The sequence below is a fragment of the Lupinus angustifolius genome, chromosome LG04 (assembly GCF_001865875.1).
Source record: "Lupinus angustifolius cultivar Tanjil chromosome LG04, LupAngTanjil_v1.0, whole genome shotgun sequence".
Taxonomy (NCBI): Eukaryota; Viridiplantae; Streptophyta; class Magnoliopsida; order Fabales; family Fabaceae; genus Lupinus; species Lupinus angustifolius.
Genome location: NC_032012.1, coordinates 529903 through 543629, shown reverse-complemented (window position 1 = coordinate 543629; position 13727 = coordinate 529903). Strand labels below are relative to the sequence as shown.

Here is a 13727-nt window from a genome sequence, read left to right as displayed (position 1 = left end):
TTATTCTTGATACCATCCTTTCATAAGAAATGATATAGTTAACTTAATAAAATGAGACATACCTTTATGGTATGGTTAAAAGGAACTCGAAAAGGGAGTAAATAAATAAATTCATCAAAAAAATAAGTTGTTCATCACTCATCACTCTAAAATAAAATAAACTTACAAGGCACTCGAATTATCCTTCAACAAAATGACACATTTTGTTATTGAGGGGTAGATTCCTGCTATCCCTAATCTGCTTTTCAACACAATTGAAGTTCACTCTTGCAATATATGAGCTTAATTCTTCCTTCTGCAACCTGTTGCCTTAAGTAGTGGTACCTTGTTTCAATATGTTTGCTTCTGCCATTTGAGACTAGGTTCTTGGCTAAATCAATTGTTGATTTATTGTCTATCATCAATTTAGTTTCTTCTCCATTTTCAATACCAAGTTCCAGCACAATGATGATAACCAAATTGCTTGGCAAGCTACTATGTACACAACTTCACAAGTTGGTAATGCCACTACCCTTTGTTTCTGTGAACATCAAGAGATAAGATCACCTACAACCATGAACACATACCCCATAGTGCTCTTTATCTCCATATTAATTAGAGTCAGAATAGGCCATGAGTTGTGAGCTAATCTTCTCAGATGAGGAAAAACAATGCCAAAATCAAGTGTTCCCCCTAGATATCTCAAAATTATTTTGGCTACAATCATGTGAGAGTGTCTTGGATCACTCATGAACCTACTAATCACACTTACACTGAAAGAGATTTGTGGTCTAGAGTGAGAAATGTTCCTCAAACTTCTGCTTCTCCCTTATAGTTATCCAATTTCATATTCATCTCAGCTGGAGTTTGTGAGGCATTCCAATTCATCATATTGAACTTTTTTAACAGCTCAAGTAGGTACTTTTATTGGTGCATGAATAGCCCTATCTTGGTGTGTTGCAATTCCAGACCAAGGAAGTATGACAATCTTCCCAAATCTGTCATTTCAAACTCACCCTTTAGGCTTTCCTTCAACTCTTCAATTCCTCTTGAGCTACTACTTGTGATTACAAGATCATCTACATATAGGAAGATGAACAAGGCACCATGATTTTGGTTTATAGGATTGATGTATATACCATCACATTGAAACTCAATAAAATAAGACGATAGGAAAGCAAAAAAATAACAGGAAAAACGAACAATGAAAAAATCCAAGCATAAAATAATGAATTGGTAAATGAAGAAAAGGAAAAAAATCTTATACACACAATCACTTTATTTTCGAGAAAGAATGACCCACAGCAGAAAAAAGCAAGGTTTGTTGGTGGATATAATTTAAATATATAATTTAGTAGTAAAAAACAAATCAATATACTGTCAAAAGGGATGTAACTGGCTAAAAAATATATTCTTACGAAGAATCTATATTTTACCACATCAAGCAAAAAAAAAAGTTATGAGGAACTAATTGAAAATCTATCTCTTGTTGAACAAGCTAATCTTAGATAAAGATATACTTTTTTGAGTTTTTTCTTTCTCCATCTTTTCTAGAATTTTCCCCTTTTTCGATCCTATACTCCTTAGAACACCATAAAAACGTACGACCCAAATCGACATCGTTCATTAATATCAGATCCAAACCACAAACCAAAACGACGACGTACACGCCCTTCTCAATTCTATTACTGGCTTCCTATTACGGCATTACACTTTCTCTTTCCTATTCTCTCTCTGAGAAAGACCCAAAAGAGAAAATGGTAGTAATAGCACTGGTCCTAATTTCCCAAACCCTAAATCATTTTTACCAAAATGCCCCTCTCTATTTATAATCAACCCTTATCTCTAACCGCAAAATCATAATTTAACTTTTATCTCTCTCTCATTTTCTCATCTTCTATTCAGATTCCATTCTTCCCTTCACCGCGAAGGTTCAATTCGGTACGTTTCGAACTCGAATCTCTGATATCATGCTTCGTGAGCTAGGGTTAGGGTTTATATTCTCATTTCCTTTGATCGCTTCGTGTTTATTCTATCGTCGTTTCGATCTCCATGTTCTTTACGATCGCGGTGTTAATTACTGGTTCTTGATTGCGATTATTGTTGTCGTGTTGTTGATTATGCGGTTTTGTTCCGTGTTCAGCAGTTTACTGCACTATATGCTTCCTAGAAAGAGACATTGTGAAGGAGCGGTTGTAGAAGAAAAAGAAGAAGCTAACAATAGGGGTAGCGGTAATCAGAAGAAGAATCGGATAGCTGCGTTTGATTCTACTGATACGGCCGATTCAACGGTGAATAACCAAAACCAGAGCCTCGGTGGTGCTAGCAGTGACAAGAACAGTAACAGTTTCGGTAGCTTGATTATGGCATTGGGTGATTCTAATTCGCAGGATATCGATGAGGATCTGCACAGCAGGCAGCTTGCTGTGTATGGTCGTGAGACCATGCGGCGGCTCTTTGGGTCTAGCGTACTCGTTTCGGGGATGAAGGGGCTTGGTGTTGAGATTGGTATAATTATTGAACACTCACTTTTAGTTAATTTAAACGTGGTTGATATTTGTGGAATGTATATTACTAGTAGATTAGAGTCTGTTTGTATTAGCTATTTGATTTACAAAATAAGTTATTACTTTGAGAACAAAATCACTTCTAACACTTGCACATTTCTTTGGTTGGAGTTTTACAGAAAAGCAGAAGCTTTGAGAAGCTACATTTTTTCAGTGTATCAAAATAATCACTTTTGTAAATTCACCTTTTTTTATGTTTAAACAAATGGTCCCTAGATTAGATGTAGATTTCCTCAAACCTAATTTTGCTTTTGGTGCACCCTGTGGTTTATGGTTGCGCTTATGTGATCGATTGAATATATATGATTAAATGTGCAATATTTAGGAGACTTGATTAATTTAGGACATCTACTTATTTGCTAAATTCTGGCCATATTTTTCTCCCTCTTTCTCCTAGAGCTTTCAACTCTCTTTTTGCAAAAGAAAGTTGTTAAATTGTTAGATAATGGGATCTAGTAGATTTGGTGATTTGGTCCTCAGCTCCCCCAGTCATTTTGAAATAGAGGCATAGGAATGTGTCTGTCTATTATGAACTTGTAACTTGTTGCCCAATGCCCATGATGGTTAATTTGACTGAAATTGATTACCAGATGCGTGAACTCAAGGTTATAAGCTTTATATTGATTACTCATGTCAATAGTTTGTTGTCTGCACCTCTCCATGTGCTGCTTTAATGGCTAATTGTTTTAGGTCTTCATTTGGCAACCATGCTGTCTGAAGCTCTCAGTTATACTTTATTCAATTTATATAAATTGAGTTTATAATGCATAATATGATTACATTTTCGTTGGTTGTGGTTTTATGTTTTTCCCCATGGTTTTGATATTTAGGTTCAAGCTTCAAGTAGTTCTAGCTCTGTAATATGTGAGGATGTTTTTCTTTTCTAATAAAATTTAATGTGCAGCAAAGAATCTCATTCTTGCTGGTGTCAAATCTGTGACCTTGCACGATGAGGGGACTGTTGAGCTATGGGATCTGTCCAGTAATTTTGTGTTTTCTGAGAATGATGTTGGTAAAAACAGGGCAGCGGCTTCTGTTAGTAAGTTACAGGAACTCAACAATGCAGTGGTTGTACTAAGCTTGACAACTGAACTGACAAAAGATCAACTTTCTAATTTCCAGGTACTTCTTCTCTTGCTTTTTACTCTTCTTTTTCTTTTTTTAAAAAAGAATTTCATGTTATTTTATTTGAAATGTTATATTTCATTTTGCTATGTCAAGCTTTGGTAATAACTAATGTAACAAGTCACTACTCACTAATAACTTCCTTTTCATAAAAGAATATTATTTGAGAAAAGAATATATGCACTCACATTGGAAGAGTTCTGTACAATGTCAGTCCATCATCTACTATTCATTTTCAATCATCATTGACTCTTCAAAAAAGTAATACAAATGATTGGTGAATGATGTATTGATTGTGTATAAATTTGTACACTGACAGTGCATAAATATTATACTCATTATTTTTGGTAATTAATTCATAAAAATAGAATTCTTTTTTATACCAACATGTTTAGAAAAGGCACTGTAGTTGCTGAAAATTTGGCCACTTGATTAAGAGTATCTGTTTCTTACGAAATTTCTCTCTCTCTCTCTCTCTCACACACACACACACACATAAAAAAATGTTCGCTGCCAAATAACATACAACTTTCTGTAAATTTTATGTTCCCCCTTTCCATTAGTAGTTCTTCAGAAAGTAGTGTAACAGTGATATTGTTCATGTTTGCAGTATAATGGCTAATTTTGTGTTAGGTTTGTAACTGGGTTATTTCAATCTCTTTACTTATGTTTATTTACTATTTTGTAGGCTGTAGTTTTCACTGATACCAGTCTTGAGAAAGCCATTGAGTTAAATGATTACTGCCACAGTCATCAGCCTCCGATTGCTTTTATTAAAACTGAAGTGAGAGGCCTTTTTGGTTCTGTGTTCTGTGATTTTGGGCCCGCATTCACTGTTGTCGATGTTGATGGAGAGGAACCCCATACTGGCATTATTGCATCCATTAGCAATGACAACCCTGCTCTAGTGTCCTTTGTTGATGATGAGAGGCTTGAGTTTCAGGATGGAGATCTTGTTGTATTCTCTGAAGTGTGTGGTATGAAAGAATTAAATGATGGAAAACCAAGGAAGATTAAAAATGCCAGAGCATACTCATTTACTCTTGAAGAAGACACAACAAATTATGGTATTTATGAGAAGGGTGGTATTGTCACACAGGCCAAACAACCAAAGGTATTGAACTTTAAGCCCCTCAGGGAAGCACTCAGTGATCCAGGTGATTTTCTTCTGAGTGATTTTTCCAAGTTCGACCGTCCACCTCTCCTTCATGTAGCATTCCAAGCTTTAGATAAGTTCATTTCTGAGTTGGGTCGCTTTCCTGTTGCTGGTTCGGAGGATGATGCACAGAAGCTTATTTCTGTTGCCAGTAATATTAATGACAGCTTAGGTGATGGGAAATTAGAAGATATAAACCCAAAACTTCTGCGACAATTTGCATTTGGTGCTAGGGCAGTATTGAACCCTATGGCTGCCATGTTTGGTGGTATTGTTGGACAAGAAGTTGTCAAAGCATGCTCAGGGAAGTTTCATCCTCTTCATCAGGTGAGTATATTTTAGTGCATTTTCAGATTCTCTGGTTTTTTGAAATAATTTTTTACTGTGAAGTCCATTTAAACAGTCAGCCAATTATGTTTTCAGTTTGTTGCTTCAGGTTGTTTGTTTATTTTGATTTCTTTGTTTCTTTACCTATTGAACAAAGGAAGCTTTATGCAATCTTGTTTCTAAACAAGATATCAACCCTCTTCATCAGTTAAGCAAGACTTATATTGAACTTGTTTCTTCTTTAGATCTTATTAATGAAACTAAATCTTGATTACGAATTAGTGCTTGATTTTGTTTTATGTAACTAGTTTATCATTGAAGGATTGAGCAGTTCCCTTCCTTTCTCTGCCACCATGCCCAAACACAAAAAGACACACAAACTTTGAGGCTTATATAAATCACATGTAAATGTCTATTTCATTAGTAAAGATTAGCATTCTCTGAAAAGGATTTGTGCCTTTGTACATGCTCATGCGTTCTGTTAGAAACCAGAAGATAGAAGTGATAGAAATGGATAGCAACCAGAGAATCTGGGCTCTGTTTTCTCTGCGTTGTTATCTCTAGTACAGCGATTCTGGAATTTCTCAGAATATTTAAGAGCATAAATGGAATATACTAGATAAAGAAAATGACTCAACCAGAGATTAAGCCCTTGGCCTTAGGGCTATATTTGGATTGGTGGAATGAGATGGAACGAAGTCGAGTTGAATGGAATCTGAGAAAATCCCATTTTTGCATGCTTTAGTTATGATGGAGCAGAAGGCAACATTACAGAACAAATTCCCTCCTAGACCACTATTTCCCTCCCTCTCCCTCCAATATTCTTTCTGATTACTCTATCATATTTAGTGGTCAAAGTGTTACATAGGTATGGCCTATGGGTTATGTATTCTCAATTCAGAAGAATGCAAGAGTTGCTTGGAATTGAGTTTGAGTTTTATAAATGTTTTCTTTTGGTGTTATTTCTTTATTAATTAACTAAATATGCACTGAGTTTCCTGTCATATTTCTTGAAATATGGTTATTGTGATTTGACTCTTGAATTAACCACTCCATATTGAATATAGCAGATGAAAATTTTCCATTACAAGATTGTCCAATCTTGAAAACCCTGCCATTCAGTTAGTCTTAATGTCTAGCATATGAAGCTCATTTTCGTTCGGGCATGGGAAAGCAGGGCTAAATGGTTATCAATCACAACCAAGTCAAAGAGAATAGGAGAGATGTAGTAATATATTGTCGTTAAAAAAAGTAGTAAATTATCTAATTTAGAAGGGTTATATATATAGGAAGCAAAATTATGAATCATTACCATTCTATCCACTTCTCAAACAAACAGAAACTTTGTTCTATTCAATCATAAAATATCCAAACAATAGATTGATAACTTTATCTCATTCTACTCCATCTCATCTAATTCCATTCTGTCCATGTTATATCCAAACATAACCTAGTAGGGTCTTACCCCAGTAAACCCAGCCAAAACCACCTATTCCTTTTAATAATTCTTGCCTACCTCTCATCGTCCCTCTCATATGTTTCCAGTTTCCCAAATGAATATTCAAATACTCTTGCTTCATGTGGCTGCCACATCAGCATTTTTTTCATGCTGCAGTATATTGACATTCCTGGGTTTAACCAAATGGGTGTGTGTATTATACAAGGGATTGCTTGGATTAGTGATATTTTAGTAATTAATATCATTGAGATGAGGATGATGTGACATCATAAACTAGTCACAATATACTGGTATGATGGCTTGCTTGGTTGTAGTGATGATGAGCTGTGTAGTGGCCAATACACGTTCACTTGTGGAAACTGATGTTTCACCCTGTTTTATTGTTTTCCTGTTAAATGAGCATTATTTTCAATCTACAAAACTTGTTCTCTTTGTTATTTAATGTTGTTTTAACTTCTGCTCTGCAGTTTTTCTATTTTGACTCTGTGGAATCACTTCCTACAGAACCACTGGACCCGAATGATTTGAGACCAGTGAATAGTCGATATGATGCTCAGATTTCAGTTTTTGGACGGAAGTTACAGAAGAAATTGGAAGATTCTCAAGTGTTTGTTGTTGGATCTGGTGCTTTGGGATGTGAATTTTTGAAAAACCTTGCGCTCATGGGAGTTTCTTGTGGAAGTCAGGGGAAACTGACAATTACTGATGACGATGTTATAGAGAAGAGTAACCTAAGCAGGCAGTTCCTTTTCCGTGATTGGAATATTGGACAGGCGAAGTCTACGGTTGCTGCGTCAGCTGCTGCATCTATAAATCCTGGTTTTAATGTTGAAGCTCTGCAAAATCGTGTTGGGACTGAAACTGAAAATGTGTTTAATGACACCTTCTGGGAAAACTTAAGTGTTGTGATAAATGCATTAGACAATGTAAATGCAAGGCTATATGTAGACCAGAGATGCTTGTATTTCCAAAAGCCTCTTCTTGAGTCTGGAACTCTTGGAGCCAAATGCAATACACAGATGGTCATTCCCCACCTGACCGAAAACTATGGTGCGTCAAGAGATCCACCCGAGAAACAGGCACCGATGTGTACTGTACATTCATTTCCACATAACATTGATCACTGTTTGACATGGGCTCGATCAGAGTTTGAGGGTTTGCTTGAGAAAACTCCCGCTGAAGTGAATGCATATTTGTCTAACCCAAGTGAATATACCAATGGAATGAGGAATGCTGGTGATGCTCAAGCACGAGATAACTTGGAGCGTGTTCTTGAGTGTCTAGACAGGGAAAAGTGTGAAACTTTTGAAGATTGTATTACTTGGGCTAGGCTAAAGTATGCTATTTTGATAATATATGTCTGTTTTTGTTTCTTACAGTAATGTTGCTGTCAGAGCATGCTAGTTTTTTTGTCCTTCACTCAATCACATTTACTTTTCATTTTTTCACAGGTTTGAAGATTATTTTGCTAACCGGGTGAAGCAGTTAATCTATACTTTTCCTGAAGATGCTTCAACTAGTACTGGAGCTCCTTTCTGGTCTGCACCAAAAAGATTCCCTCACCCACTGCAGTTCTCAGCCTCTGATCAGGGTCATCTACTTTTTACAATGGCAACTTCTATTTTACGATCAGAGACATTTGGTATCCCAATCCCTGAATGGGTAAAGAACCCTCAGAAGATGGCCGATGCAGTTGATAGGGTGATAGTACCTGACTTTCAGCCTCAGAAGGATGCAAAAATAGTGACAGATGAGAAAGCTGTCAGTCTCTCTACTGCTTCTATAGATGATGCTGCTGTTATCAATGATCTAATAATCAAGTTAGAGAGGTGCCGATCAAATCTATCGCCAGACTTCAGGATGAAACCAATTCAGTTTGAGAAGGTTCAGTTTCCTTCATTATGCTTTGCTTCTAACTGAAACTTTACCATGATTCTCCTTCTAGCCTCATCATTCTAATAAAACCATGTATGTAGTCTTGTCATGATGATTTATATTTTGTAGTTGCAATAGGGATTTTGAAATCGTGGGGTTGCATATGAATTTTGCTTGGAGTGGATTCAGAGTTTGGGAACTCTTCGATCTGCTTTTTATACTTTTGTTTGTAATTAGTTTTCATCAACTAAGTAATTGTCACTTTGCTATAAAAACTACAGGATGATGATACGAACTACCATATGGATGTGATAGCTGGACTTGCCAATATGAGGGCACGGAATTACAGCATTCCTGAGGTTGACAAGCTTAAAGCCAAGTTCATCGCTGGGCGGATCATCCCTGCCATTGCAACCTCAACTGCTATGGCAACCGGTCTTGTCTGCTTGGAGCTCTACAAAGCGTTGGATGGACTGCACAAAGTTGAAAGCTATAGGAACACATTTGCTAACTTGGCACTGCCTCTCTTTTCAATGGCTGAGCCAGTTCCACCTAAGGTTATTAAGCATCAAGATTTGAGTTGGACAGTTTGGGACAGGTGGATTCTGGGAGACAACCCTACCCTCAGGGAACTTCTTGAATGGTTGAAGGCAAAAGGCTTGAATGCTTATAGTATTTCATGTGGAAGTTGCTTACTTTATAATAGCATGTTCCCTAGGCACAAGGAGCGGATGGATAAAAAAGTAGTGGATCTAGCAAGGGAAGTGGCCAAGATGGACATTCCTTCCTACCGTCGCCACTTGGACGTTGTCGTGGCCTGTGAAGACGATGATGATAATGATATTGATATCCCTCAAGTATCCATCTATTTCCGGTAGGTTGCTTTCATCTTATTTGTTGTGTTTTGGACTTGGGTAAATGGCCAGGGCGTTTGACTCTGGTTTTCCATAATCTATTGGCCACACAAAGGTTACATTGTCGACCATATCACAGTTCATATCTGAATTGAAAAGTTACTTGTTCCTTGTATGTTGACTTTACATGTTCTTTTGGGGTTTACATCCTCTACCCTGACCTTGTTGAGCTGTTGTGATATAGTGAGTTCATGTTGTCATATGTTCATGTCATCAGTCATTTTTATCTGAGTGTAATATCTATGCAGTAATGATTTATATATATATATACTATATCATTAATTGTTCATTTGAATTATCTTTTGAAGAGTCAATGATGATTAAATGTGAACGATGAGTGATGAAATGACAATATAGAGGTCTGTTGCGTGTGTTGTCTTTCTTTCGGCTCGTGTTGTCTCTTTGTTATTAATTCCACATTTCTAAAATAGATTGTTTCTAAATATATGCTTTAAAAATCTAAAGAGATTAAATTATCTTTTGGTATAAAGAGATAAGTTATCTCCTCTAGTTAGTAAAAGTATGACATGTGTTATATTTAATCATTTGTATAATATATTTCTAAAATTAAACAAAATTGTACACATGTTATTAATCCTTCTTTAATCAACTTCAATAATTACTAAATTTTAATCAAAGTAAAGTAATTAAATTAATTATTTTTCTAATTAGAATTATATAGTCTTGATTTTCTTATTGCACATAAGGATACGTAGAAGCAAAATGAATTATTTTCAAACACAAATATAAAAAAAATAGAATACTTTGTTTTAGTTAAATTTTTAATTAAATAATTATTAAGGGTACATAAGTCTATGTTAGCTAAGACGCTTTTTAGTATTGGTGGATGGGGTGCTATACATTCCTTGATTCGTAATCGACTCATGATCCCATAAATATGTTTAAAAGATCATATTATTCAAATTGGATGTAATAGAAAGTTTTTTATGTTTAATTACAAAATATAGTGGCAACTCCAAATTATTTAGGAAAAGTTAAAATTGAGTTTATCTCTTCCTAAGTCGCATAGAATTTTGGTCACGACAATATCTACCATCAAGTTTCAAAAGTCTAAATCTATGTTTGGGAGTCTTGTTTTTGAGGGGTAGGGAAGAGGAAGGACTTTGGATGAAAGTTGGATAAAAGAGAGGAAATATTTTGGAGGTTTTGTAGAGTCCTCTAAAACCCTCTACATGATTATTTTTACGGTTCCTCCAATTTGTGGGTTTGCTATAGACAAACATCTTAAAGTATCCAAACGCCCTTAGTAAAATTTATAATTATATTTTAGTCTATTTCTCATTGCTAATTAGATTTTTAAAGGAGCATAAAACAAAATTCTTGTATTCTTAATCATTCATTCTCCATTCGTCTAAATTTCGCACTCCCAAACAACAAAAGGATATGTTTAACTTTATTTGCCTTTCATTCTCATTCCCTTATCCATTTCCTTCATTTTGCCACATAAATCTTAAACACAACCTAACCAATCATATGCCAAAAGTTTGTGTTTTTTCCACCCACCCTATCTATGGGTGGCATTGTTCCAAAACTAGTTCATATTGTCCTCATTCCCTAGTTTGAGTCTGCTATACCTTCGTTATAATGATCTTTTTTTCCTGAGGAATAAGAGAGTTGACCATAGACTATTGAGACTCCATCTCCCATTTTTAGACTCCAAGATCCAACACCAAAGAATCCCTCTCACTTTTTCTTACTCCATTTCCCTAATAGTATAGGTTAAAGAGTCTAATGTCTTTAACCAAAAGACTACCATCAGCCTTTTGACCTAATGTATTTTACTTATGCCTTCTAGATCTAATTAATTTCTTTTTTTGCCATTAGTGATACAATTCATTTATTTTATCAAATAGTAGTTTACTAATTTGAAAAGTATTGAAAATTGGTTTACTTATGTAATCTTTCCTTTATTTTATTAATAAATTTTACCTTTTTAAAAAAAAACTATAGTTGTTTAAACATCAACCTTATCATTTTCAGGCAACATAACGAAATGACCAATTCACCCTGGTTAGAATATCAACAAATTAATTGACAATAGGGAAAGTTTGAGCAATTCATAGAAAACACATATCTTGAGGAAAAGAAATGTATTATACACTGTTATTATATCATTCACTATCTATATTTAATTATCAATGAATGACTCTTTAAAAAAGGTAATTCAAATGAATGATAGATAATGTAATGAAATAATATAAAATTTTACATTGTTAATGCATTATATTTTGAGAAAACAAAATGAGGACAATCTGACTTAATTATAATATTAAAGTAAATATTTATGCATCCTTATATTTGTCTTCCTATAACGATGCACAAATATAACACCAGACACAAATATGGTTAGGATTGTCCAAAAAAAAAATATCATATACACATAAGATGATCATTGTGAAGTATATGTAGTATAAATTATTTAGTACTGCCTAGGAACAATTATTAAGTGGAAACATTATTGGAGCATATTTGGTATAGAGTAGAAACATTAAATATATATTTGGTTTAAACTGTTTAATATTGCCAAGGAAGTATAGGGACTTATACTTTTGGAAAATAATCCTTCAAAATGTAACTTATAAATGAAAATATAGAGGGATTAGTTTATATATTGTGCTCGATAAGATTTCTAATAAATTTGAGCCTAATAGTGTCGTTTTTAGGGATAAGAACAAAAATCGAACTTGTGGATACCCACTCAAATCCAATCCGAATTTGATGGGTTAAATCTATTGTTACAGGGTTCAAATTTTATCTGATATTAAATTTAGGGTTAGGATTTTACCCGATATTAAATTTCGGATTTAAATTCGGGTTTAGTACATATAGTAGCCTACTCCAAACCCATCCTCAAAACTTGAATAAATGAATATCCTTAAGCTGAACTTGAAGAAGACCAAGTAAAAGGGAATGACATTCCCTATGGAAGCAGCCACTAACCATATATCATCCTTTAGATTTAGGATAAACAATAAATAAAAGAGAATGCTTTACTGTGTGTTCCAAAATTTCACATTTTTTTGTTGAATTGGATTGAACATTGCTATTTGACGTTTCTACTACTGCATAGTGCTTGAATATGATGTATTGAATTTTAAATATCAACATGTTTGAAGCATACAAATCAACAAATCAGTGATGTGAAAATTTTTAAAAGAATTTTTCTTCTTCAAATTGCTTTATTAAAAATGTTTTGTTCAAGTTAAAAAAAAAGTGGGTTGGATATTCATCCATCCAATCCATTAAAATGGATACATGGATATAATGGATGGATTGGAATCATTGAATATGGATGAATTGAATAATTTAAAAATGTGATGTAATGGATTTATATGGATTGATGAATAGTTTTCTATCCATCCATTAGGATCCGTATCCAAATTCATCCAAACTCATCCAATTGCCACACCTAGTGTAAGGCACTACTAGATTTTCAAGGTCAAAAGTTCGATTATTGAGAGCAATATTTGTTAAGAGAGACAACCACGAACTCCAAAAGAAATTAGTTCTTTGCCCAAAAAGGTGAAGATTATCAATGGTAGTAAGAAAAATATAGAAGGAAAGAATATATCGGTGAAAAACGCAATGAATGTCATGTAAATAAATACAACCAGAGAATATATTGATAAAGAGGGTTTTACATATAATAAAAATAACTTATCTCCTCGAACTAGTAAAAGTATTATATGTGTATTGTTTTGTTGTTTTAGAAATATTTTTGTAAAAAATAATTAAATATAACACGATTTTATTGGCTATATTATCATATTAGAGTTTGAATAATTGCACCTACTACTTAAATTCTGCAATTTTAGTCACTCTTATTATTTTTATGTGTGATTTTAGTCATCCAATTTACAAGATTGCACAAAAATAGTTCTTTTGTTAATCTTTAATCCAAACCCTAACAATGGAAGGAAAAAAGTGATAAGAAAATGACATGTGACTTGAAGAATTTTTTTTTATTATATAGTTTTTTTTATAAAGGAAAATTGTATTAAAACGAGTACAAGAGGTGCCCACCCAATACAAAAGAGATCAAGCGGTTAACTTTGTAGAGCAAAGTTGTATACAAAGTTTTGGATTTATACACCAATTTACAAAAGATAAAGATAATACATTAATAGAAACAAAAGAAGAGAACTAGTGGTGTAAGGCTCTACTAGATTCTCATGGTCGATGTTTCAATTTTTGAGAGCGATATTTATTGGGAGGACACATACGTACTACGAAAAAGATTAGTTCCTTATCCAAGCAAACCAAAGCATTCTCCACACTTTTAATAGATAATAGTAAAGAACATC

The 13727-nt window shown here is 34.2% G+C and overlaps 1 protein-coding gene across 3 annotated transcripts; it reads left to right on the top strand.

Annotated features, from left to right (window-relative positions):
* LOC109344965 (ubiquitin-activating enzyme E1 1-like) lies at positions 1693 to 9628 on the top strand. 3 transcript variants are annotated; one of them, XM_019583700.1, is made up of 7 exons: positions 1694 to 1920; positions 2126 to 2487; positions 3451 to 3668; positions 4360 to 5154; positions 7081 to 7949; positions 8065 to 8497; positions 8770 to 9628. In XM_019583700.1, exons 2-7 carry the CDS (start codon positions 2139 to 2141, stop codon positions 9364 to 9366), a joined length of 3261 nt encoding a protein of 1086 aa, XP_019439245.1. In that variant the 5' UTR covers positions 1694 to 1920; positions 2126 to 2138; the 3' UTR covers positions 9367 to 9628. The 3 variants fall into 3 exon arrangements, with proteins under 3 accessions (XP_019439244.1, XP_019439245.1, XP_019439246.1); XM_019583701.1 differs by having other exon boundaries at positions 2123 to 2487; XM_019583699.1 differs by having other exon boundaries at positions 1693 to 2487.